This window comes from Anoplopoma fimbria, chromosome 16 (genome assembly GCF_027596085.1).
Source record: "Anoplopoma fimbria isolate UVic2021 breed Golden Eagle Sablefish chromosome 16, Afim_UVic_2022, whole genome shotgun sequence".
In the NCBI taxonomy this organism is placed as follows: domain Eukaryota; kingdom Metazoa; phylum Chordata; class Actinopteri; order Perciformes; family Anoplopomatidae; genus Anoplopoma; species Anoplopoma fimbria.
The window spans coordinates 21,975,148-21,997,267 of record NC_072464.1 but is presented as its reverse complement, the minus strand read 5'-3'; the positions used below and the strand labels follow the sequence as shown (position 1 = coordinate 21,997,267).

Below are 22,120 nucleotides of genomic sequence, written 5' to 3'. Positions count from 1 at the left end.
AAAAATACTTAAAAACATCTGAACTATTGAGCTCCTAGTCTGATTCTATATCATAGCATTTGTACAGCGTCTCTGCAAGATGATCAACTTTGGTCTTTAAAATGCAAATTCTAAAGAATTTATATATTTGTGTATGGACATCCATTAAAATGTTAAAGATTGCACCCAGGTCATCATCACATTTCATTTTTTTCTCCCCGAAAAGTGGCAGCATTGGGGTCATTTTATGAACAACATGTTTCTTTATGCAAATCAACAAGTTTAAAAATGCAATCGAACTTATAAAAAAATCTAAGTTGTCTTTTATTGAAGCATTTTAAAAACAGATAAAGACAGAAGTGCAGACTGTCTACCACCATCTACAGTATGCGTCATGACTTAAAAAAAATGCAAGAAGACGTTAAACTGAAATGACAGAAAAATGACTAAAAATAAAAAATATACAAGAGCACTGTGTTAAATTGTAAACAGCCTAAAAACAGGCACATGGAGGATTTAAATGACAGGAGAGAAGGCATATGTACAAAATTGGTACAGAATGGTGAGAAATGATATTTTTCTTCTAAATACATTTGTAGTCATACATCAGTCTTCAGGATAGAAGGAATAAAACCATCCATGTCAGGACTACAACTATTAAAAAAACCATTTCATCCTTTTGACACAGCTTAAAAAAGTGTAACTGTGCTTCCCTTTGAGTGTTTCTTAAATTCATATAAACTATCCAACATCTCAGGCTACAGATTGGAAAAAGTGCTGCTAGAATTTATTTAAAAAAAACACTTTAAGCCAAAAAAAAAAAAAAAAAAGGCCAAGGCATTCTGAGTTAAAAGCATAAAATCTTTCTTTGTAAAAAAGTTTGTTGATTTAACGATAAAAGAAAGGGTCATCCGTTAATGCAGAGTCCTCTCGTCTCTTTAGTCTTTTAACACTTGGGTAGGGGAACGGGCTCTTCGGGGTCGGCCTTCGGTCTGGCAGAGGCGCGTCTGCAGCTCGACCACCACGCTCCTCATCAGGCCTCCTAACCGGTCGTGCATCTGGACGAGCTGCTGTGAGGAGCAGTAACTGAGTTCTAGTGGAGTCATCCTGCCGCTCAGGACCTCCACCTCCGACTGCAGCCGTCCCTCGGGGTGCAGCCGTTCTACAGGTTCGTGTTCTCCGGTCGGCGTGTCGGGGGTCTGATTCCCAGAGCCGTCTTGCTCCGGCCTCTCATCTGCAGGAACGGGCTCGTCCAACAGCTCGGTTGCTGTAAATGGAAAGGTGATGTTAACAGACTTAATAAAAGGAAGTGAAGAGGATCAATACCACTAAGTTACTTCATATACACTGTACAGGTAGTTTTGGTAGAGTGAGTATGGTATTTATCTTCTCATCTAACCATCTGCAAGAAAGAAAATAGGCCCAAAATGTCAAACTATTTCTTTGACCTTAAACCAATACTTTGGTTAAATGTAGATTTGCGCAGAAAGTAATAAATACATTTCAAGATTGCTTTAAAATTTGAGTCACAGCATACAGTGGCAGATATTTCTTACACACCTAGTGTCTCTCCTGAGGTCTTATCCTCCTCGTCCTGGTTTTGAGGAGCTGCGTTCTCCTCCAGTTCAGAGGTCATCATCTCCGTTTCATCAAAACTCTTCAACTCATCGACACCTCGTCCTTTACGCTGGAAGAGAAGTGTTCAGATGTCAAATACAAGAACGTCACTTTCATACATTTTGGAAAACTGCATTTTACCAACATCTTGTGTGTGTGATCTCAATGCTGTTTGCAGCCCTCTAATCCACAGCCATACCTGTTGTTCATAACTTCTAAGTGCCTTTTTGACATTGGAGATCTTCGGGGAGCGGATTGGCAGAGTCTTGATTTCGCTGGGAGTGAGAGCGCTGAGGTCACCGACCGTTTTGATGTTTCTCGCTCGAACAAGCTGCCCGAAACCACGAGACCTGTGAGCAGGATCAACACCGTTAGCACACAGACGCACCTGATAAGACGGTAGATGGATAGGATGAATATTTGATAAACCATTTCCTTTTATTAACCCTGTGCTGTACTCACCACATGTTGGAGGATATCTGAGGCAGCACAGCTTCCACAGGAGTAGAGCAGCCAACCAGGGCGGGATAGATACAGTCTCTGGAGACGGGCCGCGGCTCTTGGCTCATTTCAGAAATCTGGGGGAAGAAGGGTTGCAGGTACCGTTAGGACCAATAGTCTCCAACGGTTACCAGACTTAACCAATCAGAACACTGCAGAAGTGCTTCGTGATGCACCAACAGAACTCTATGAAGCTTTTAAGACACCCACTGATCATAGCGACTTCACAGCACATTAAAAAGGGCAAGTGTCACTTGTCAAGTTGCATTGTGGGTAACACAGGCGCCATGTTTTATCAGGTAAGAAGAATGTGTGCTATGCTATGAATGATAATCATTGCATGTTGATGTTTAGCAAGTATAATGTTTACAATCTTCGTTTAGTGTGTAAGCATGGTAACAGTTGCTAATTACAAACAAAAATATTGTACAAACAGAAAGTTGGATTGGTTGAGTAAAGACAGGGGATCATTGGGATTCATCGACGTCTGTACGAAGTCATGGCCATCTATTGCTCTATGGGATGTTTTTATTGTAAAACCTAAATATATGATTGTGTCCTGTGGTTATATAAATGTCATTTATGGTGCTGTTAGATTGCTGCAGGACCACTCTGCTAATAAAGCTGCGTTCCTCCCTTTGTACTTCTAGACCGCAGTGAAAGTCGTTTTTGAAACAGATATGGATTGAGGCGGAAGATTGTGTTAAATAAAAACTATATTTTTCAAATACATTCTGACTTTTGGAATGAGACGATTACAGAGACGAGGACCGAGTGCCACGTCGCTCACCAAGTGTATAGTTACTGTGTTATTAGTAATAATAATTATGTCAACGTCATACATTTTGAACTTCAAAAGATTCAGTACAGCCTTATAGCCTTGCATCCAACAGTTGTTGAAATATATATTTCCATCCCGAAGGTCACAACTCTAGCACGGCTAAAAACCCAATTACTCAACTGGTTTCTGACCTTAAGTAACCGCCTCCCAAAGAAAACGCTGACAAGAACTAATGTTGATTTGAAGTGTCTTATGGATGCATACCAGGCATTTCTTGGAGCTCTTGTAACCTGGACTGTGCAGATTTCTGGGACTCAGGATCAGCAGGCCCTTTGTCGGTGTAGTCACATACTAGAACGAGGAGCAGAAGAATGTGTCATGTTAGCTCGAAGCAGATCAGCTGCTGGAGAAAAATGTGGGTTTATTTTGATCAGAAATATGGCATTCAAGAACAAGTCATACCTTGGGCTGTGGGATCCCGCTGACCTTGGATCTTCTGGGGGAGCTGGTTCTGACGGCCGGGCTGCGACGATCGATGTCGTCTGCTAGTTCCTGATGCTGGATTGGATCGGCAAAAGAAACACGTCTGGACTGCAAAGGTTAAAAGGAGAAAATAAAAGACTTTAATAGCAGCACTTGTGTTTGAAATGCATTTTAAGATTGTACAAGTACTTTGTCTCTTACTTTGACAAGCGGTGAGGTGGTCTCCTCCTCTAGCGGTCTCTTCAGGCCCTTCTTTAGAATACTGGTTGATGGGGAGGCTGAGGGAGACCAGGTTCCTCTGGTCCTTCCACTGCTGGGGCTTTCACCAACATCTGCCGCCATTAAAGCCTCCAGGTCCTTCTGCTTCGCCGGAGAATCAGAGAAAACATCTTTGCTTGTCGATTCCGTGAACTCTGAAGCATTGCCGACGTCGGCCAGAGCGGCATCCAGATTTACAACCACGTCGTTCTCAGCGTCGGCGGTTTGAGTTTCCTCTCCGTCGTTACACTCCGCAGTTTCCTCTTCGTCGTTACACTCCGCAGTTTCCTCTCCGTCGTTACGCTCCGCAGTTTCCTCTTCGTCGTTACACTCCGCAGTTTCCTCTTCGTCGTTACACTCCGCAGTTTCCTCTCCGTCGTTACGCTCCGCAGTTTCCTCTCCGTCGTTACACTCCGCAGTTTCCTCTTCGTCGTTACACTCCGCAGTTTGGGCTTTGTCGTCTTTATCGCTCTCCTGCAGCGGCGTGATGACGTCGTCTCCCGCGTTGGCCTCCGCTTTCTGGGTTGTCGAGTCGTCTTCATTGTCCGAAGCAGACGGTTCCTCGTCCTTTGAAGAAGTTGGACACTCGACGGGGGTTTGTCCAAAGGACGCATCGTGAACGTCTTCAGCTCTGTCCTCCACTGGAACAACTGGATCTTCTTGGTGGGTTGAATCCGAGTCGTCTTGTTGTTTTCCTGTAACATTGTCCCCGGATTCTTCAAACACTTCTTCAGCCTTCTCCTCTGAAGGCTCGGAGACCTGCAGTTTCTCTGTTGTCCCGTCAGGAGGCGCTAGTTCGTCCTCGGCAGATGACACAGACGGGTCACAGGGCAACTTTTCATCAGTCTGCTCAGAACTGGTCCCGACTGATTCAGGCAGGTCAGCAGATGGCAAATCACCAGTGTCACCTTCCTGTGAAGAGGTATTCTCAACGTTTGAGTCCTCTTGTGTTTGCTCCTTGAGAGGCGACACACTGGGTGATTCGATCTTCTTTAGGTCCTCAGTCTCAGTTTTCTCTACAGCAGCCTCACCCTCTACCTCCACCTCTACCTCCACCTCCACCTCCATCGGTGATTCTTCATTACTTTGCTCCTCAGCGTTACACGTAACCTGGAGCGATTCAGAGTCCTGCAGGTCTTGGGATGCCTGTGAATCCTCTAAATCCGTTGTAGTTTTAGCTTCTATGCTTTGTGAATCGGCCTTTTGAGAAGTATCAGAATCATCCTTTACCATACTTTTATTCATTTTGCCTTCTTTAGATTCAATGGTGAGAGGACTTGGAAGAGACGCTCGAGGTTTCCGTCCTCTCTTTTTGGGCACGGGGAGATTTTCTTTGACCTCCGAGGATTCAGACTCCGAGGATTCTTTGGCGGCTGCTGGCAACGCCGGAGAAGATCTTCTTGAGTATCGGCCCCTTCCTTTGGAGGATTCTGATGACCCTGCAGGCTCTAATGACTGAGAACTCTCTGGGGTTGCGGTAGGACTTGACTTTGACTGCTCCTCTTGTACCATGCTCCTTCTGGTCCTACCTCCAATTCTGGCCTCTGGCTGAGAATTAGACCGCCTCTTTCTGTCCAATGAATCCTTATTTTCACTTTTATCTTGCGACTCTGCTTCCTCAGATGATGCCTTGCTTCTTCTGGACCGGCGCAGAGACTGGCTTTCAGAAGATGAGGGTGTGATCACTTGAGAGTCTTCTTGACTAAGGTTGTCGTCTGTGCTTTCACTTGTTATGGGTTTGTCTTTGTCCTCTGATTTATTCACCAACTTTTTTGATTTGTTGGTTCCATCTTGGGACTCGTCACTAGCTGGAGGGGCAGCGACTATCTGAGAATCTATCTCGTCCTTGTTGGTCTTTTCTAAACGCTCAGACTCTTGGGATAGGTCACCAGTTTGGGAGGAAGACGTGATAATTTGCGAATCTTTGTTTTGCTTAAAATCGTCTTTTTCAGCCTGTTCTACAATCTCAAACTCTTGGGATGTTCCGCCAGTTTGAGGAGAAGGAGTGATCGTTTGAGAACCTTTTTGCTTATCACAGTCTTTTTCAGTCGGTTCTACAAGCTCAAACTCTTGGGATTTAACACCAGTTTCAGGTGAAGGAGTGATCGTTTCAGAATCTCTATTTTGTTTATCACCATCTTTTACAGTCTGTTCTACAATCTCATACTCTTGGGATTTGCCACCTGTTGGAGGGGAAGGAGTGATCGCCTTAGAATCTGTCTTTGGCTTATCTTCATCCTTTTTGGACAGTTCTACAAGATCATGTTTGGCAGTTTGGCTGGACTCTTCCTTGTCAGGCAAAACCTTTTTCTTCATTTCAGCATCCTCCTTGGTCTCCAACGACGCTTTACTCCGCCGTCTTTGCTTACCCTGTGACTGGCTTTCGTTATCAGACGGCAAGTCAGTTTGGCTGGACTCCCGCACACTGCTGCTTCTCCTTTTGGATTCAGGTTTATCGAGGAAGTCCTGTGAACTGCTGAACAGCTTGATCTTCTTGTTTGATCGTCCCTGAGAGTTGGTTTGGCTCGACTCACGCTTGTCCCTCTGAGACCTTGTTCGTAATCCACTGTCCTCCTCAGCAGCCTGCATACTTCTCGTGTTTCGCCTGTTTTGCGCTGAGCTCGACTTTGGAGAATCCCCTTTAAGTTCCTCTCCAGAACGTCGTCTCTTCGACAGCGTGTATTTCTCATCCCGTTCCTCAGGGTCCTCTCCGGGAAGCAGAGGTTTGACTCTGTAGCGTCCGGACCGCCTTGGTTCTCCTGGAGAAGATTGAGAATCATCCAGAGATGGTTCAGATTCCTCTTCCTGGCTTGATTTTTGTATTTCCTCTGATGAAGTAGCCAATTGTGTACCCTCATTGCCCTCCACTTCAGTCTGGGTGTCCGGGATAAGGTCTTCGTCTTCTGTTGGGTCACTGGGCAGTCTCTCAGTCAGCCTTACCGGCTCACTTTTTGTCATAGAGTCTTTTGGCCTTACAGGGGAATCAAGAGGATTGTTCACAGGATACTGCGAGTTCATGCTTCCTGTCTGGGAAGACTGGGAATCCTGAGAGTGAGGACCAGTGGACGTCCGGGAAGCCCGAGCGGACGACTTCTTGCTGGCTTTGGAGCGTTCTTGGCTGTTGGAGGTCTTTATGAGGGGACCTGTGAAGGAGGACGAGCTGCTGGGGCTGGCAGGTTTTCCCTCAGCATACTTCTCCAGGGTGATAAAGGACTGACGGCGACTGTTGGGTTTCTGGGGAGTTCCTGTGACCAAATCTGAAGAACCAGAGATGTTAGGACTTGTGCCTTCTGTGGACTGCAGGTCCATGTCTTCTGCTGGATCATCACTCTTGGCTTTATCCTCCATAGAAACGTCAGCCGACTCAGGAATGATCTCCTCCTGCTGCTGCTGGTTTTCTTGCATGTTCTCCAACGCTTCTGGACTGGCAAAATCTTGAGTCTCTTCTGAATCTTCTATTTCTACTTCCTGAGGAACCTGAAAAAAAACAACAAATGCTTAAAACTAAGTCTGTCTGCAAAGGACAAAATCATACACTTTCAAAGTGTTTATATGTACACAATGCAAGTTTGGTGACATTGAGTTTTTTTTAACTCAGGACTAGTCTCAAATGACAATCAAATAGTGATGTAAACGTTTCATTGCTCCATAATATGTCACTCATTTAAAAAACAAGAATATTCTGGGGTTCTCTACTCATAACAGTAACTTAATCTGTGTCTGTGTGGGAAGGGCACACCATAAAGACAATGCATTTAGGCTAAAACATGTTTTTGTACTGCTTAAATGAATTAAAAAGCTTTTTTTTTTCTCCATGCGTTGCAAGAACATTTGGGAGCTATTCCCCCATGTGATCAGGATGTCTCCTGGATGCCTCATGGGGCATACATGTGAGGAGACTCTGGAGAAGACCCACAACATACTGGGGAGATTATACATCTGGTTTGGGAAAACTAAGGATCCCCCAGGAAGAGCAGTGCGGGATCCCAACCGCAACCAAATATTGTTAGACTATCTGATTTCTGCTTTTTTTTGTGCCACTTTTGTGGGTAACTTTTCCAACAGTGTTAGGTCAGTTAACGGTAAAAACTCCAGTTGCAGTTAATACTAAAATACACTTGGGCTGTGTTTACTATTAAGTGCTGCAAGTAACAATGTACAAAGAGTTCCTGTTCTATTCATTCTCGTTTTTGCAGAATGAAAAACAGGACAAAACAAGCCCCCAGTGGACTCTTTCCTGGTGTTTTTGTCTTTTTGACCGCGATGGGTACTGTATGTGTGTTTTTCATTACCTTGCCAGGAGCCTCTTTGGTAACCTTGTCAGCTTGTTCAGTTGCCAGTTTGTCCCTGTGGGAAAGCATTTTTTATTATACGAATGCTGTGTTAAGAGAGATTTATCTTGATTCTTGTGGCAGAAGCTCAGGACTTACAAAGAGTCTTCTTGACTCTGTGTGTACTGGGTGAAAACCGTTGTATCCAGAGAAGCATCAAGGTTGTTGTACATGGCGGGGATGTCAACCCTGTGTGCCAAAGAGAACATTAGCTCTACAGAAGACTGACAACATGGACACTTTGTCCATCTGTGGCATTAATGAAAAAACATTCAATCAGACAAGAGGATAAATCTGACCTTTTAGTCCTTTTCACCTCCTTCTGGTGCTCAGTCAGAACTCGCTCCTTCGTCTCAGGAGGAATGAAGACAAAGTCGATGGAGGCCTCTTCCTCCAACACTCCTCTGGGAGGAGGCTTAGGAGAGCCAAAGTCCAGCTTTGTCTGTTGAAGGGAACACAAAGGAAACCAGTTGTGCAACGGTGGAATGATGAGCAATGAGAAACCAAACAAGTCTGAGTCAAATATTTAGCAGCTGTAACGGTCGTTGCATCCTAACGAAATGCTTTCTCTCATTGCAAAATTGGAGATTTCTCATCTTGTTTTTTTACATTACATCAACATTGAATTAAAGCTTCAAGCAGTGAAGATCTGGCCCCTCGTCCACATCACAAACAAATAGATAAATAAATAAATAACGATCACATTTGAAGTCGATCTGATTAAATCTGCAGGAGAAGTCTGTTAGAGTAAAGCGCCTGTAAAAGGCTAAAGTTGGCTAAAATGGCACGTTATTCAAAAAGGACAGGCATTCGGGATACCTTTAAGAGGCTTTCTTGTACGTCTTGTAGGTGAAGCCCCAAAATTAGGGCTCAATTTTAGGGGGCCATTTTGCCCCACCCAAGCCTGAGACACCTCAAAATACAAAAAGTTAGTGTAACAGTGTCTCTGTATTCCAATAGTGTCCTCACAGCTTGTCGGTGCCTTAATAAACATATTTTGCAGCACTTCACGTTCCCAGTGATAAAACATCTGGCAAAGCTACTGGAAAACAAAATCCCTGTCTCCCTTGTTGACTAAAGAATGTGCCAACACAAACAGGTGACTCTGTAGATACAAGTAGTAAACATTAACCTTTCCATACATCTAAATCTCTCACATTAAGCTTTATAGTGTGTCTAATATGTTGGTCTCTAATGTAGGTTTTAACATTTTGCGCAACACAACAGGTTCCTCGTGAAACCTGGTCTGGTCCGAGTCTGAACTTACAGAAACTGACTTGGAGGCCTTCACGGAGCTGCTGTCCTTCAGCTCAGCAGCCTTTTTCAGCAGCGAGTCCCTCTTCCCCACGGACGAAACCGGCATCCCGCTGAGGTTTGATTCCATCTGGGAGCTCTCACTCTGAAGACACGAACAAGATCAGCCACAAATAACAACAATGAGAGGATAGAGAGTATAGCTAAAATCACAACACTAAAGAGCAACTCACAGAGTAATGTCCGCTGAGCTCGTCGGGAACACTGACGACCTCAAAGCCGGGAAGAATGATCGGGGTCTTCTGCTTCACTTGGCTCAATATTGGTCTGTGTAAAGAAAATGGCAACTTTTAAGATTGATGTCAGCACACCGAAATTAATATTTTTCTTCATTTGTTCAGTCATAAAACAAGAAAGTTTCTATTGTTACAGTCCCGTTGTAGCAGTATGTCATCATCATGATTTTATAAAGAAATCGCCAAACACATGCAGAAGAATCTGACAACAAAGGTTCAATGAAGTCGCTCCTTCATTTTACCCTCCACCTCTGGGGGTGGGTATGGTAGGAATTTATCGATACTAGTACTCTTATCGATACTTCTTATTGCTTCAGTTCCTTTTTGATACGCATCATTTTTTTTTTTTATGAGGAAAAACACTCAATTAAGAAAGAAATGGACATTGCTTGAAGATTCTTGTATGTAAACAAATAGTCTTTTTTTTAAGCAGTGATGCAAAAAGTTCCAAACTAAACAATTAGCTAGGTGATAGTAGAACCGTTAACCTTAACAATACTCTGAGTTTTCACTTATTTAGAACCGGTTGCTGTTCAGAACGCGGTTTTGGGACCACATGCAGCAGGTGCGGTCATCTCGGTCAACTTGAATAAACGTGCATTTGACCTTTTGCTCGGGTCAAAATGTGAACGCGGTATTAAATGTGACCCGAGGATCTTTTACCTGATCTCGTCGGGGTAAGTGAGGCTGACTGAGTTGCCGAACGTTGCGTTCCAGAACTGGGCGACCGAGCCGCGGAGCTGCTTGTTCTTGTGAGGAAACGCCACACAGAGCAGAGGAGAGAGCAGAGCCAGGAGGGCGTCGTCGTACGCCAAAGCAGAGCGCGTCTGCAGGCAGCCGAGAACGTCACAGAGGAGCTTCTCCAACTGAAAGAGAAAAGCAGATCGTTAGTATATTAATGCTTAAAAGTAAAAGAAACACTTGGGTTGTCGTCTGACAAAGAACCCACCTTTGCCTGTAGCTGTGAGGAGAACTTAGACGGCTCGCTGGCTGCTTGTTTGTAGAAGAGGGTCAGAGGTCGAACCAGAGAAGTCAGAGCTTCCTTGATGGTGTTGGCGAGAGCGAGGTTGGTGAAGAGAGCCGACAGGATGGACACCAGGGCGGCTCCTGTGGCTTCAGAGGGAGACTCGGGTCCCTCCAGATAGACCTCTAGACATTGAACCAGCAGGGACTGGAAGGTGGACAGATTCCCCAGAACCTTATTCCTCTTCCTCGTCCAGTTTACTGGAGTGTGAGGAGCTGGAAGAAGGAGTGAGTCAAGATTAAATCCTCCATTTAATCCAAGTGTGGAGAGTGAAATACGGTTAGCACAAGTTCTCTTACACTTCATCTTTTGTTGAAACTGAGGCGTGAACGGCGAGAAGTCCACACACTCCACCATGACTTGGAGGATACAGGCAACAGCATTTAACGTAGAAGGAACCTGGAGGATCAGAGAGCATCGATACATTAAAGCAGGCTTGTTTTCAAAACAAATTAAAAAGGAATATGTTCACCATTTATATGTGCAGCTATCATGTGTGATAAATAATAAGGTTTTTATTTTTGTCTTTTCTTTCAACAACAAAAAAGTTCCTGAACCTACAGACATGGATTAAAGGTTCAGTAGCAACAATCGGAATTTTCAAATGCTTTTATTTTGAAAACACATTAAAAAAGGTTTTAGCAAGAATTATATTCAGCTAGATGCCATAAAATCATATTCACTGGTTCCTTAATGTGGATGAATATTTTAAATTTAAAAGCAAATTCTGACAAAATGTGAAATATGGACCCAAGTATTTCCACAGCAATTTTTTTTATTTTATTTTCACGTTTTTTCCCCAAATAGTTGTTTTTTCTCTCAGGTTTGATAACTTCATATTTCTAGATATCACCATGTCAGTGTTTATTGTTGCTTTACAGTGATGCTAGTTTCTGACTCACCTTCAGGGCGTCTTTGTCTATCGCAGCCGTCATCTTCGCACAGAGCTCCTCGCAGCAGATGTTCTCCTCAGCCGTGACCACGAGAGCGGAGCAGCGGGCGAACACTTTGTACAGTTTGGACCACGAAGAAAGCATCGACTTATGGGCCGCCTGAACAAAAGACAAAAACAGAGTGAAAACAGGATCTCTGGATCGGTAACTCGTGGCTTTCTCAAGGACAGTTGGTGATTAAAAAGTAAGCCGGTCATTAAGAACAGACCTGCTGTAGTGGTGTTCCATGTAGTAGGTGTGTGATGGGGAACAACAAGGCAGAGTTAATGGCGCTGAAGTTGTGCTCCAGAGCGTCACCTTGGTTCACTTCATTCGACTGCACAAAAGAAGAATGAAAATGTTAATGTAGCGTTCTGCTGGCATCACGTAACTGGAGTAAAAAGCTTCTCCAACGCTCATTATGTTCTGCAATTGTACATGTATTGCTACGCTTTAATTCAGTTAATAATTAAATAAAAATAAACTAATTTTGTTCTTCACTTCCTGCTGGCAAAGTAAAGCTAGCTATAAAAGCATTCTACTTGTAGGGATCTTTTAAATAATGCCAATAAATGACAACATTGATGACCCGTTCCTTCCGTTTCTCCGCCTACCTGTGTGATGGTGTCGGTGAGCGGGCTGACCATCACGCTCCACATCCTCCACAGCTGCTCCTTGTTCTGCACGGACCCGGCGCTGCGTCTGATGGCGGCCAGCACCGCCTCCCCAAACGCCAGAGGGGAAGTGGGGCCCGACAGACCGCAGCCCACCAGAGTCTGAAGGCTCTGGAAGAACCTGCAGACGGAAAGACACGAAGAAACACTTTAATGTGAAGAGTGGGTACCACATTTATGAATGCACACAACTCCAAAGCAAAAGATTATTTGATAAAGCTTAAAAGGTGTATTATGTTTTTTTAAGGCTGGGAAAATATAAATAAATAAAAAAAAAATCAACTAGGTTTTTAAATTGGAAAAAGCACACATATTGGCAAATTAATTACCACTCATCCTGTAATTTACATTTGCACTGCCAGAGGGCGGCAAACTTATCTATCACACTGTAAGCAGGTTAAATGATGCATTAGTACTGTATTTAAAGTGGTATACCTAACAACACTCAACCTCAATGAACATCAGACCCACCTCTCGTCCTCGATGTAGGCGGAGATCAAGCTGCTGTTGTAGAGGAGGAGGATGAGGAACAGAGCCGGCGTTCCCTGAGGAATGAAATACACATTTTTAACCAAATCCTCTTTTCATAAATGAATACGAACATGAGCTTCACATAGAAGAGAGAAGCACTCACATTCAGAACATCCATCTTGCCCACTTGGTAGGAGGCGGAGCCGAGAACTCTCTGGGGAATACCTTTCACTGTGGCCTCAAACAGGATCTGAGGAAAAAGATTCAACAGATATTTAGCTTTTAGCCATTTCAACTTCTAAAAAAACCAAATGAAAAAACTAACAGAACAAATCAAATTCATAGATATTCAAATAACAGTTGGTTAAAAATCAGCCAGACAAGCAAGCTGAGATTCCCTGAAACAGAAAATCAATAAAGAAATCATCACTAAAAGTTGACAAATGAGTTCTACTAAGGAAAAAAAAAATTGGCCTTTAAATAGAGGTTACCCCCCCAAAAAATGACCAACTATGTTTAATAATGTCAATATCAAAAGCCTTAAAAGTTCTACAGTGCATCATTAAATACTACCTGTTGGTGCATGAATTAGTATTTATTTTGAGGATTTATAGAAATAGTAACTACATGTATTCTGTGTGTACCTACAGTGAGAGAGGTACATGAAAGATGAGCATTCACACTTTAAGGTTTGGGATCTGGGTCTTACCAGGACTTTGTCTGCAGGCAGAGCTTCTGAGGCGACGATGCTCTGCAGAGCCTGAAGCATCAGCGTCAACACCTCCCCGCCCTGACGGTCCTTCTTACTGCCTACTGACAGCCAGGGGAGAGAGTCATCACAATGACAAATGCAAACAAAAAACTGATTTTTTTTTAAAAGAGGCTTTTTTTGCAGGAAATGTTTTAAATTTTAGAGAAGAGAGTCATCATTGGGGACGAACCCCTCAGTGTTTGTTTCTCTTCACGGCAGTCCAGACCACGAGGACCTGACCGCTCTGACTTAAACTGATGTGACAGTGGGAATGGGCCGGGCAGGAGACGAGGACGAGGTCTTACTGGTCCTCGACCCAAAGGACAGAGCCCGGACCCAATCAGAGTGCTCTATGTGGAGCTACGAGGCGGGAACCACAACTGTAAGATCCCCGCACTGCAGAACAGCAGCCACAATAACAGTTAAAAGAGTTCTACTGAGACAATAACATAAAGGAGCGGGAAAATCATATATGAGCTCTGATTTTTCATGTTCCTTTATTTTATAGCTGGAGTTTGCAAGTTATAAAAGTGTTTCTTGTGGTAATAAAACTACAAGAAATACCAATGAACAAACAAATAAAAGCCCTTTAAATGCCTTTAGCGTCTACTCAGTATTAAAATCGTACTTGTAGTTCATGAAGTTAATAGAATCCGTAAAATCAACAAGTCACTCAAAATACTGACAAAGAAAAAAATTGTGCTTTTTAAAAGTTATCTAATTACAGACACATTTTAAAAAACTGCTTCTAAAGATGTAACAAACCATAATCGTGCATGTTTAGCTTCTGGACTGGAGAGAAGAAGATTGTTTGATTGACTATTTGATGAAAATATGGAACAAATGAAAGCAACATTAAATTGCTTTGGAGAGTTCTCTTCATAAATCACATGTAATAGAGATGACTTAACGTTAAAGTACTCACCAGATTCTATAGTTAAGTTGACAAACCGGACAAGACTCGTCCATAAAACGGCCAAAAGAGCATCTGAAGGACGAGAAGAGATGGAACTGTTAGTGTGATTATGCAATTAAAGACAGCAGGTTTTGGGTGAAAGATGCTTATGGCAGGAAATATTAGTAGAACACTTACTGCAAAAGACAGATTTACATTCAGATGATCAGCAATCAGTACCCTTATTTTTGAACCAAGTCTTGCATAGATCAAGTGATATGAAGAGCTCTAACTTCTTTAGCTGGTATTTCATTTTCCCACAAGTACGATAAAACAACCCCCCCCCCCCACCCCCACTGCAGTCAACTGTGTTGTTTTAACACGGGGCTGAGTTTGTTATGAACTCCTGCTAAGAAATGATGCAGAGAAAGCCAACAACCAGATTACGAAAGCACATGTAAAAGTTTGATTTACTGCCACTTGCTACCAACAATGATCCTCTTAATATTTTTATTACTTCACTAACATAAATCATTAAGAAACAACCATTTCCACATTTGTGAACTTTGAGTATTCACGCATGTATAGCCAACTGCGGTTTATATGGAGCTTCTGACATTAAAACTGGCTTAATTCAAAATCAGTAGAAGGTGGAGAGAAAAAAAAAAAGTGAGTGTTGGATTTCAGTGGACTCCGTTTACCTGGAGCTTCTTTGCCGACATTGATGAATCCATCTCTGATGTTGGAGGTAAGAATGGCAGCATGTTTAGTGAAAGAAGAGGCGCCGGAGAGGAGTGGGTGGTTCAATGGCTCTGGAATGAAGAGAGAATCATGTTGCAATAAAACTTTTTTTTTTCTTTTTTTTATATCATCTATCCAACACTGCAAATGTATGAAGAAACTCCATCATGTACTAGTAGGTAAAGTGTGGCTCTCTGACTCTCACCGAGACTCAGGATGAGTTTTTTCTTTGCCGCTGTGGCGATAACATCTGGTCCCAGAAAATAGTGGAGCAACATCTCCAGGCCCAGCAGCTGGATGGAGGGGAAGGTGGAGGGGATCTGGACGCTGGAGTTCAGGCTCATCCGGGACGTATTGGCCGGACTGTTGAAGCCTGCTGCAGGAGGACCACACAAAAACATAAATCACAGTCTCCGTTATTGTTCATGCTCACTCTGATGCAACTTGTGTAACGCTGTGTGTGATTGATGTGCCTGTGTAAACGGACCAGACATGGGCGTGCCAGGTGTGACGGCACCGTTTTGAGTGACGGCTCTAGACGGAGTGCCTGGGACCGAAGAGGAGTCGGATCCAATGGTGCAATGAAGCAGAGGAACAGAAACCTGGAGAGAGACAAATCAAATGAGAAAAGTTGTCAGTAGGAGAATAAATATATTTGAAATATAGATACAGAATGCCTGAGAGCCTCATATATATTTATTTTGCATAGCCCAAAATCACAAGTCAACACACAACATCCTCTGTCCCAGGACCCTCACTCCGTTAGATTTTTATATTTTGAATTGTCACCTGAATTTAGTTTTCCTTTACATAAATTAAAGAAAGAAATTTGCTCACAATTTCCTGAGGAAGGACACAGCCCCCCTTGCTATAAAATATCTTTAAAATAATACAAATCTGGACCTCACTAACTTCCTACCGATGGCTACAACTCAGAATCTGTCCTACAGATAAGAAACATACTGGTGGCTCTACGTCTTGTTTCTGCTGGGGGCAGATTGGCAGTGAAAGGTGAATGAGTGGTAACAGAAGTTGAGAGAGACAGAGGGAAATGTCCAACCTGATCAAAGTTTGGTGCCAGGTTGGGCCCGAGTTGGACCACCAGGTACCACCAGACCTCCACCTTGGTGAGCAGCAGGACTTCGGTCCGGACATTGATGGATGCGAGCGGCTGCATCAGGAGCTTCATACGTTTGGCACTGCACAGGATGTCTACAGGAGGGACATGCAAGAAAGTAAAACTCAAGCCACGGAGAGACTTTGCAAAAGCTGAAGTGAAGAGCTCAAAAAAAAAGAAAGTGAGTCAGTGGCTCACCTGGATTGAGGGCAAAGTTATCTATGAGACTCTTCCAGGCGATGAAGGCGATCTTCTTGATGGTGGGAGAAGAGCTGCGGAAACCCAGTTCCTCCAGATGCAGCAGACTGTTGATGAAAGGACCTCCTCTGTGCAGCAACTATGAAGGAAGCACATTTCAATATGCATGATGTAAACAGCTAAATACTGTATCCTTTGCAAATGAAGACAACTTTTAGTTTATTTAAGATGCAACCTACACACTGCAAGTAGTCAGTCACACACAACATTTCAGAGACAAAACATGCAGACACACACACACACACACACACACACTTTACCTTCCCGAGCAGTTTCACAAATAACGGCCAGAGCTTCAGAACATTGGCTTCATTCTTGGACATGAAAAGCTTCTGGAGCTCTGGGATCAGTTTCTGTGAAGACATAAAGAGTTGCTATTAAATTCCTTTTCCTCTTTGCAGGTGTTCATTACTAAGAAGTCAGGCAGTAGGTTAATGATTCATCTTTAAAATACATAATTCCTCATGAAAATGTTGCTGTTGTGTTAAAACCGGGGCTGAATATTTCCAGACGTTTTGTGCAGTCCATTAACATTCATTCCACGTGGTATGAAAAAAAACCCAACAACTACTGAAGCACTGTTAGTGGCAGGCAGAGACACTCACTGAGGACATCATCGGCTCCATGATACCGGCCACCTCCATCTGTTTCTCCAGCAGAAGAGGCATGCCCATCTCCATGGCGGCTGCGGCCCGTAGACGCACCTTGGAGGCGGAGTGGACAACGAGCGGGATGATGAGCTTCGCCCACCTCAGAGCTCCGTCACCCATCTGGGCCGGAGCTTGCTCCAGCATCCTTTAAAACACCGGGAACAATCAGAGCCAACTCTTATATTCACAGTCAATGTTTCAGCTTGGACAACAAAATATATTTATACGTGCAGTAGTATTTTTCTACCATGCAATGTTAGACTTCAACATTCCTGTTATTTGCATTAGAAATTGGCTGGTGTTGAATTTTTAAAAAAGACAGATATAATAAAGTTAGTTCGGAGCAGGAAAAAGACGATAAACGATTAATGAAGACAATCTTTGACTCCATTAACGCCTGAACAAACTGGATAACCGTTGAACTGAATATATAAGTCAAAGTAATAAAACCTAAATCTGGATCACTGAACATTAAACGAACCACAAAAATAGTTAAAGCAAATTGCTACGTTATCACAGAGACATCAGAGTCGGAGCTTATGACTTATTTTACATTATTTTTTCATGAATGGATAGTTAGTTAGCTGGATTATGTGGAAGAGAGAATGCCAACTTGTTAGGGGATTTAAAGTTACATTTCCTTTTCCCACCTCTCTGCTTGTTTATGGTGGACAAAGAGCTGATAGAGTTGCAATATATATTCTAGAGATATCTTTTGTGGGGAGACATACACTGAAAACTGGTCGGAGGTGACATGAATACCACAAAATCAGCTGTGTCCAGGGAGAGGAAAGTTTACCGCACAATTTCTAAAACTATTGCCAGAAATGGAGACATTTTGAGTTTTTATGGAGTGGAGAACTGCTTTCCGAAAAAATGATGTAGTCTACGTTGAAAGACATAATTCAAAGTCTGTCATGCATTTAGAGACGGAGTGCAGAGAGTGCCAGCTGCCCTTTTAGCCAAAGCGATTAATCAGAGACCTCTAATTTCAAAAAGAGGCGGAGTGATCCTTTCTTACTGCAGACAAAGAACTATACATCTCAATTGACACAGTACGTCATGTATTGGTCACAAACTAATAACAATGAAGACTTGTAGGACTCACATGTCCTGGTTGTAAATATAGATATTCCCATCCTTTAAAACACCATCTCTTGTTCTCTTACCTGATGATAACATTTAAGGCCTCGTGCTCCATCACCACAGACTGGATGTCTTCTCGGCTCCACACACTCTCCAGTGTTCCCAGTATAGGCGACACCTGAGTGAGGGAAGCAACATGGATCAAAACAGCAGCACTGAAAACACTAAAAAAATCATCACCACTACTACTGCCTGGCTTTTCAGTCATATTTCACTGTTTGTAAGCCTCTGCAGATGTTCACCTTTGGGCCGACCACACCTGGAGGAAAGCTCTGTTTGGAGATGACCCATAATGCTCTGGTGCACGTGTTCTTATCTGTCGACTTCACTACCAGGGAGCAAAGTGCTGAAAGTATTTCTGCTGCAAAGGTTTCTGGAGAAACAAGCAAAAGAGAATCAACCTCAGAAGCAATTATACTTCCAAAGAATTTATAAACAAGTGAATAAATAATTCTGTTTAAAATATGTTTATTAATTACCAGGCACTGCTGAGACAACGTGAGAATGGTACAAACAAAACCCTAAAGCTTGCAATGCTGCTTGGCTCAACTCTGCAGTCGGACTGTTTATGTGGGCCTGGACACAACAGGAGACAAAAGCAGAATTATGAATCATATATAGAAGAGATTTTATAGAAATATGGAAGATTTAGGAGCTTCCTCCAGCTTCATATGCATTAATGATGTCCAATAGACTCACCAAGATGGCTTTGCCCAAACGAGGAAAGTGCTTTTCAACTGCAGGGAGAAACTGTCGGCCTTCCTCTCCGCTGAGCCGACTGGAGAGGAAAAATAAATGATTATGTTTACTCATAATGTAGCTGTGAATGAGGCAACACATCCTCTCACACATACAGAGGACGGCCAAAGCATGGACAGGCAGAACATTAGTGACGTACTTTGCGATGGTGAGGTAGGCGTCCGTCTGTTCGGACTGTCCCGCGGCGCTGTCCTCCAGAGACTCCAGCAGGGGAAGGAAGCTGGAACTGCTCGGCGGCTCCGCCGTCGCCATCATCATTACTCGCCTCCTCAAGGCCCTTTAGAAAGAGACACAGAGAGCAGGATGGAGTTAAAGCTCGGGTTGGTAACTGGAAAATAGTTGAAGCACTAGCTCCAAAAGTTGTTAATCTGGCGAGAAAGTTGCAAAGTCGTCAACACCGAGCCCGTCCCTTCATGCCACCCTCCAAATCCATCAATACTTGCGTGCTATATGCAAGTCTCAAAAGTCATTGATGACTGTAATTATTCCTTCTGTCCATCCATATGTGTCATGAAGCGATATCTTTCTAGTGCAACAACTGTAGACTACTTTCTAAACAAAAATGCATTTAAATTAATCTAATATGTCCTTAGTCTAAAACCAAAGGTGACTGCTATTTAGCTATTTACAATCTCCCCCTTCACACCTGCAAAGTGTGTTGACAATTTTTATATTCTATACATTTACCAGTCCAAGGATAGATCTGTGCATCTTTCTTTGTCCTTAAGTGCGTTGCATTCGCATGTTTTTTTTGTATTAATGTCTTTTCTGTATGCGCGGTGTGCTTTTGAATTAGGGTTTTCTTTTCTACAGTTATTGAGAAGTTAAGTTTATTTAGTTTATTTGCACAATTGAAAAAAAATATAAAAACATAACATCGATAAATAATATTACAGTGCAGGAAGAGGCAGAAAGCCCACTGGGCTTTTTTTGAAGCCTCCACCTATATAATATTTTAAAAATAATAATATACAGAAGCACTGTGTTACAACCTGTGTCCTTTTTTTAAATAAAGTTTTACTTACTGTGCTCTGTGTGAATTAGTGTATAACTTGTGAAAACACTGCTATATTTATAAATAAACAAGTGTGTGGCCTATTTGGTGGTATTTGGTTTGCATCAGCTCTATGCACCATGGCCACCTCACAGAGATGACATCATGAATCAAAAACAAGAAAAGCAAAGACAGAAATAAGAAACACATAACTCACCTCAGAGAGATCTATGTAGAGCTGCGTCCACCCTCCACTGTATCCAGAGCTGTGGTCATTAAGGGGTCAAATGAAGACACAAAGGGTTAGGAGAGGACAGATGTGAGAGGACAGATGTGAGAGGACAGATGTGAGAGGACAGATGTTTAGAGGACAGATGTGAGAGGACACATGTGAGAGGACACATGTTTAGAGGACAGATGCGAGAGGACAGATGTGAGAGGACACATGTTTAGAGGATACATGTGAGAGGACAGATGTGAGATGACACATGTGATAGGACACATGTGAGAGGACACATGTGAGAGGACACATGTGAGAGGACAGATGTTTAGAGGACAGATGTGAGAGGACAGATGTGAGAGGACACATGTTAAAAGTACAGATGTGAGAGGACATGTTTAGAGGACAGATGTGAGAGGACACATGTTTAGAGGACAGATGTGAGAGGACAGATGTGAGAGGACACATGTTTAGAGGACACATGTGAGAGGACACATGATTAGAGGACAGATGTGAGAGGACATGTTTAGAGGACAGATGTGAGAGGACATGTTTAGAGGACAGATGTGAGAGGATACATGTTTAGAGGATACATGTGAGAGGATACATGTGAGAGGACACATGTGAGGACACATGTGAGAGGACACATGTTAAAAGTGAGAGATGTGAGGACAGATGTGAGAGGACAGATGTGAGAGGAGGATATGTGAGAGGATACACGTGAGGATACATGTGAGAGGACAGATGTGAGAGGACAGATGTGAGAGGACGCATGTTAAAAGTACAGATGTGAGGACAGATGAGAGAGGACAGATGTGAGAGGACAGATGTGAGAGGACACATGTTTAGAGGATACATGTGAGAGGATACATGTTTAGAGGATACATGTGAGAGGATACATGTGAGAGGATACATGTGAGAGGACACATGTTTAGAGGATACATGTGAGAGGACACATGATTAGAGGATACATGTGAGAGGACACATGTTTACAGGATACATGTGAGAGGACAGATGTTTACAGGATACATGTGAGAGGACAGATGTGAGAGGACACACGTTTACAGGATACATGTGAGAGGACACATGTTTAGAGGATACATGTGAGAGGACACATGTTTACAGGATACATGTGAGAGGACACATGTTTACAGGATACATGTGAGAGGACACATGATTAGAGGATACATGTGAGAGGACACATGTTTACAGGATACATGTGAGAGGACACATGTTTACAGGATACATGTGAGAGGACACATGTGAGAGGACACATGTTTAGAGGATACATGTGAGAGGATACATGTTTAGAGGATACATGTGAGAGGACACATGATTAGAGGATACATGTGAGAGGACACATGTTTAGAGGATACATGTGAGAGGACACATGTTTACAGGATACATGTGAGAGGACACATGTTTAGAGGATACATGTGAGAGGACACATGTTTAGAGGATACATGTGAGAGGATACATGTGAGAGGATACATGTATACAGGATACATGTGAGAGGATACATGTGAGAGGATACATGTTTACAGGAGGCTACCACAGGCCAGCAGTCCCATGGACAGGAACCAAAACCAGTTCCTGTAATCTAACACCCACCATCACACCTAAACGCACGCACTTTAACGCCAATCCTAATGGGAGCCCCGTGACGTCACCGGGAGCCCAGACGTCACAGCACTAGCATTGCAGCCTTGCTAACGACACCTAGCTACCCCAACAGGTTAGCTTTATTGACACTGCTGCTGCTGCTCACCTCTCAGGAAGAAACGCAGAGAGACAGACAAACCATTGGAACCAGTGCAACCACCGGACGACCAGTTCACCTTTCAGTAAATCCGATGCTTCAGCCTCTTTCCTCTTTCCTCTCTTCTCTTCTTCTCTTGTGCTCTTCTTGCCCCCGCGAAAAAAAAACACTGCTGGCGCCAAACCACCACGCCGACGTACGAATTTACCTCTGACCCCTCCTACGTCAC

General features: G+C 43.2%; 1 protein-coding gene across 5 annotated transcripts; it reads right to left on the bottom strand.

Annotated features, from left to right (window-relative positions):
* Positions 1-22,058, bottom strand: rif1 (replication timing regulatory factor 1). 5 transcript variants are annotated; one of them, XM_054615209.1, is made up of 36 exons: positions 21,971-22,058; positions 20,130-20,178; positions 19,058-19,195; positions 18,859-18,937; positions 18,639-18,735; positions 18,402-18,532; positions 18,183-18,277; positions 16,969-17,158; positions 16,624-16,716; positions 16,304-16,442; positions 16,049-16,200; positions 15,476-15,590; positions 15,194-15,364; positions 14,949-15,059; positions 14,278-14,340; positions 13,311-13,414; positions 12,765-12,851; positions 12,602-12,675; positions 12,071-12,251; positions 11,686-11,793; positions 11,427-11,576; positions 10,824-10,923; positions 10,450-10,739; positions 10,164-10,366; positions 9,438-9,531; positions 9,218-9,349; positions 8,250-8,392; positions 8,050-8,139; positions 7,912-7,966; positions 3,563-7,096; positions 3,341-3,469; positions 3,143-3,229; positions 2,059-2,174; positions 1,796-1,946; positions 1,540-1,666; positions 1-1,246 (listed from the first exon to the last, which is right to left on the bottom strand). In XM_054615209.1, exons 3-36 carry the CDS (start codon positions 19,174-19,176, stop codon positions 918-920), a joined length of 7,839 nt encoding a protein of 2,612 aa, XP_054471184.1. In that variant the 5' UTR covers positions 19,177-19,195; positions 20,130-20,178; positions 21,971-22,058; the 3' UTR covers positions 1-917. The 5 variants fall into 5 exon arrangements, with proteins under 5 accessions (XP_054471184.1, XP_054471187.1, XP_054471186.1 ...); XM_054615212.1 differs by having other exon boundaries at positions 13,311-13,411; XM_054615211.1 differs by having other exon boundaries at positions 15,194-15,361.
* Positions 22,059-22,120: the final 62 nt, after the last annotated feature.

Coding starts and splice junctions, on each gene's coding strand:
- rif1 (XM_054615209.1), bottom strand. CDS start 19,176: ATGATGATGGCGACGGCGGAGCCGCCGAGCAGTTCCAGCTTCCTTCCC. Junction 15,591..16,048: donor TGGCACCAAACTTTGATCAG/GTTGGACATTTC, acceptor GTCTCTCTCCAG/GTTTCTGTTCCTCTGCTTCA. Junction 12,852..13,310: donor TGCCTGCAGACAAAGTCCTG/GTAAGACCCAGA, acceptor CTTTTTCCTCAG/ATCCTGTTTGAGGCCACAGT.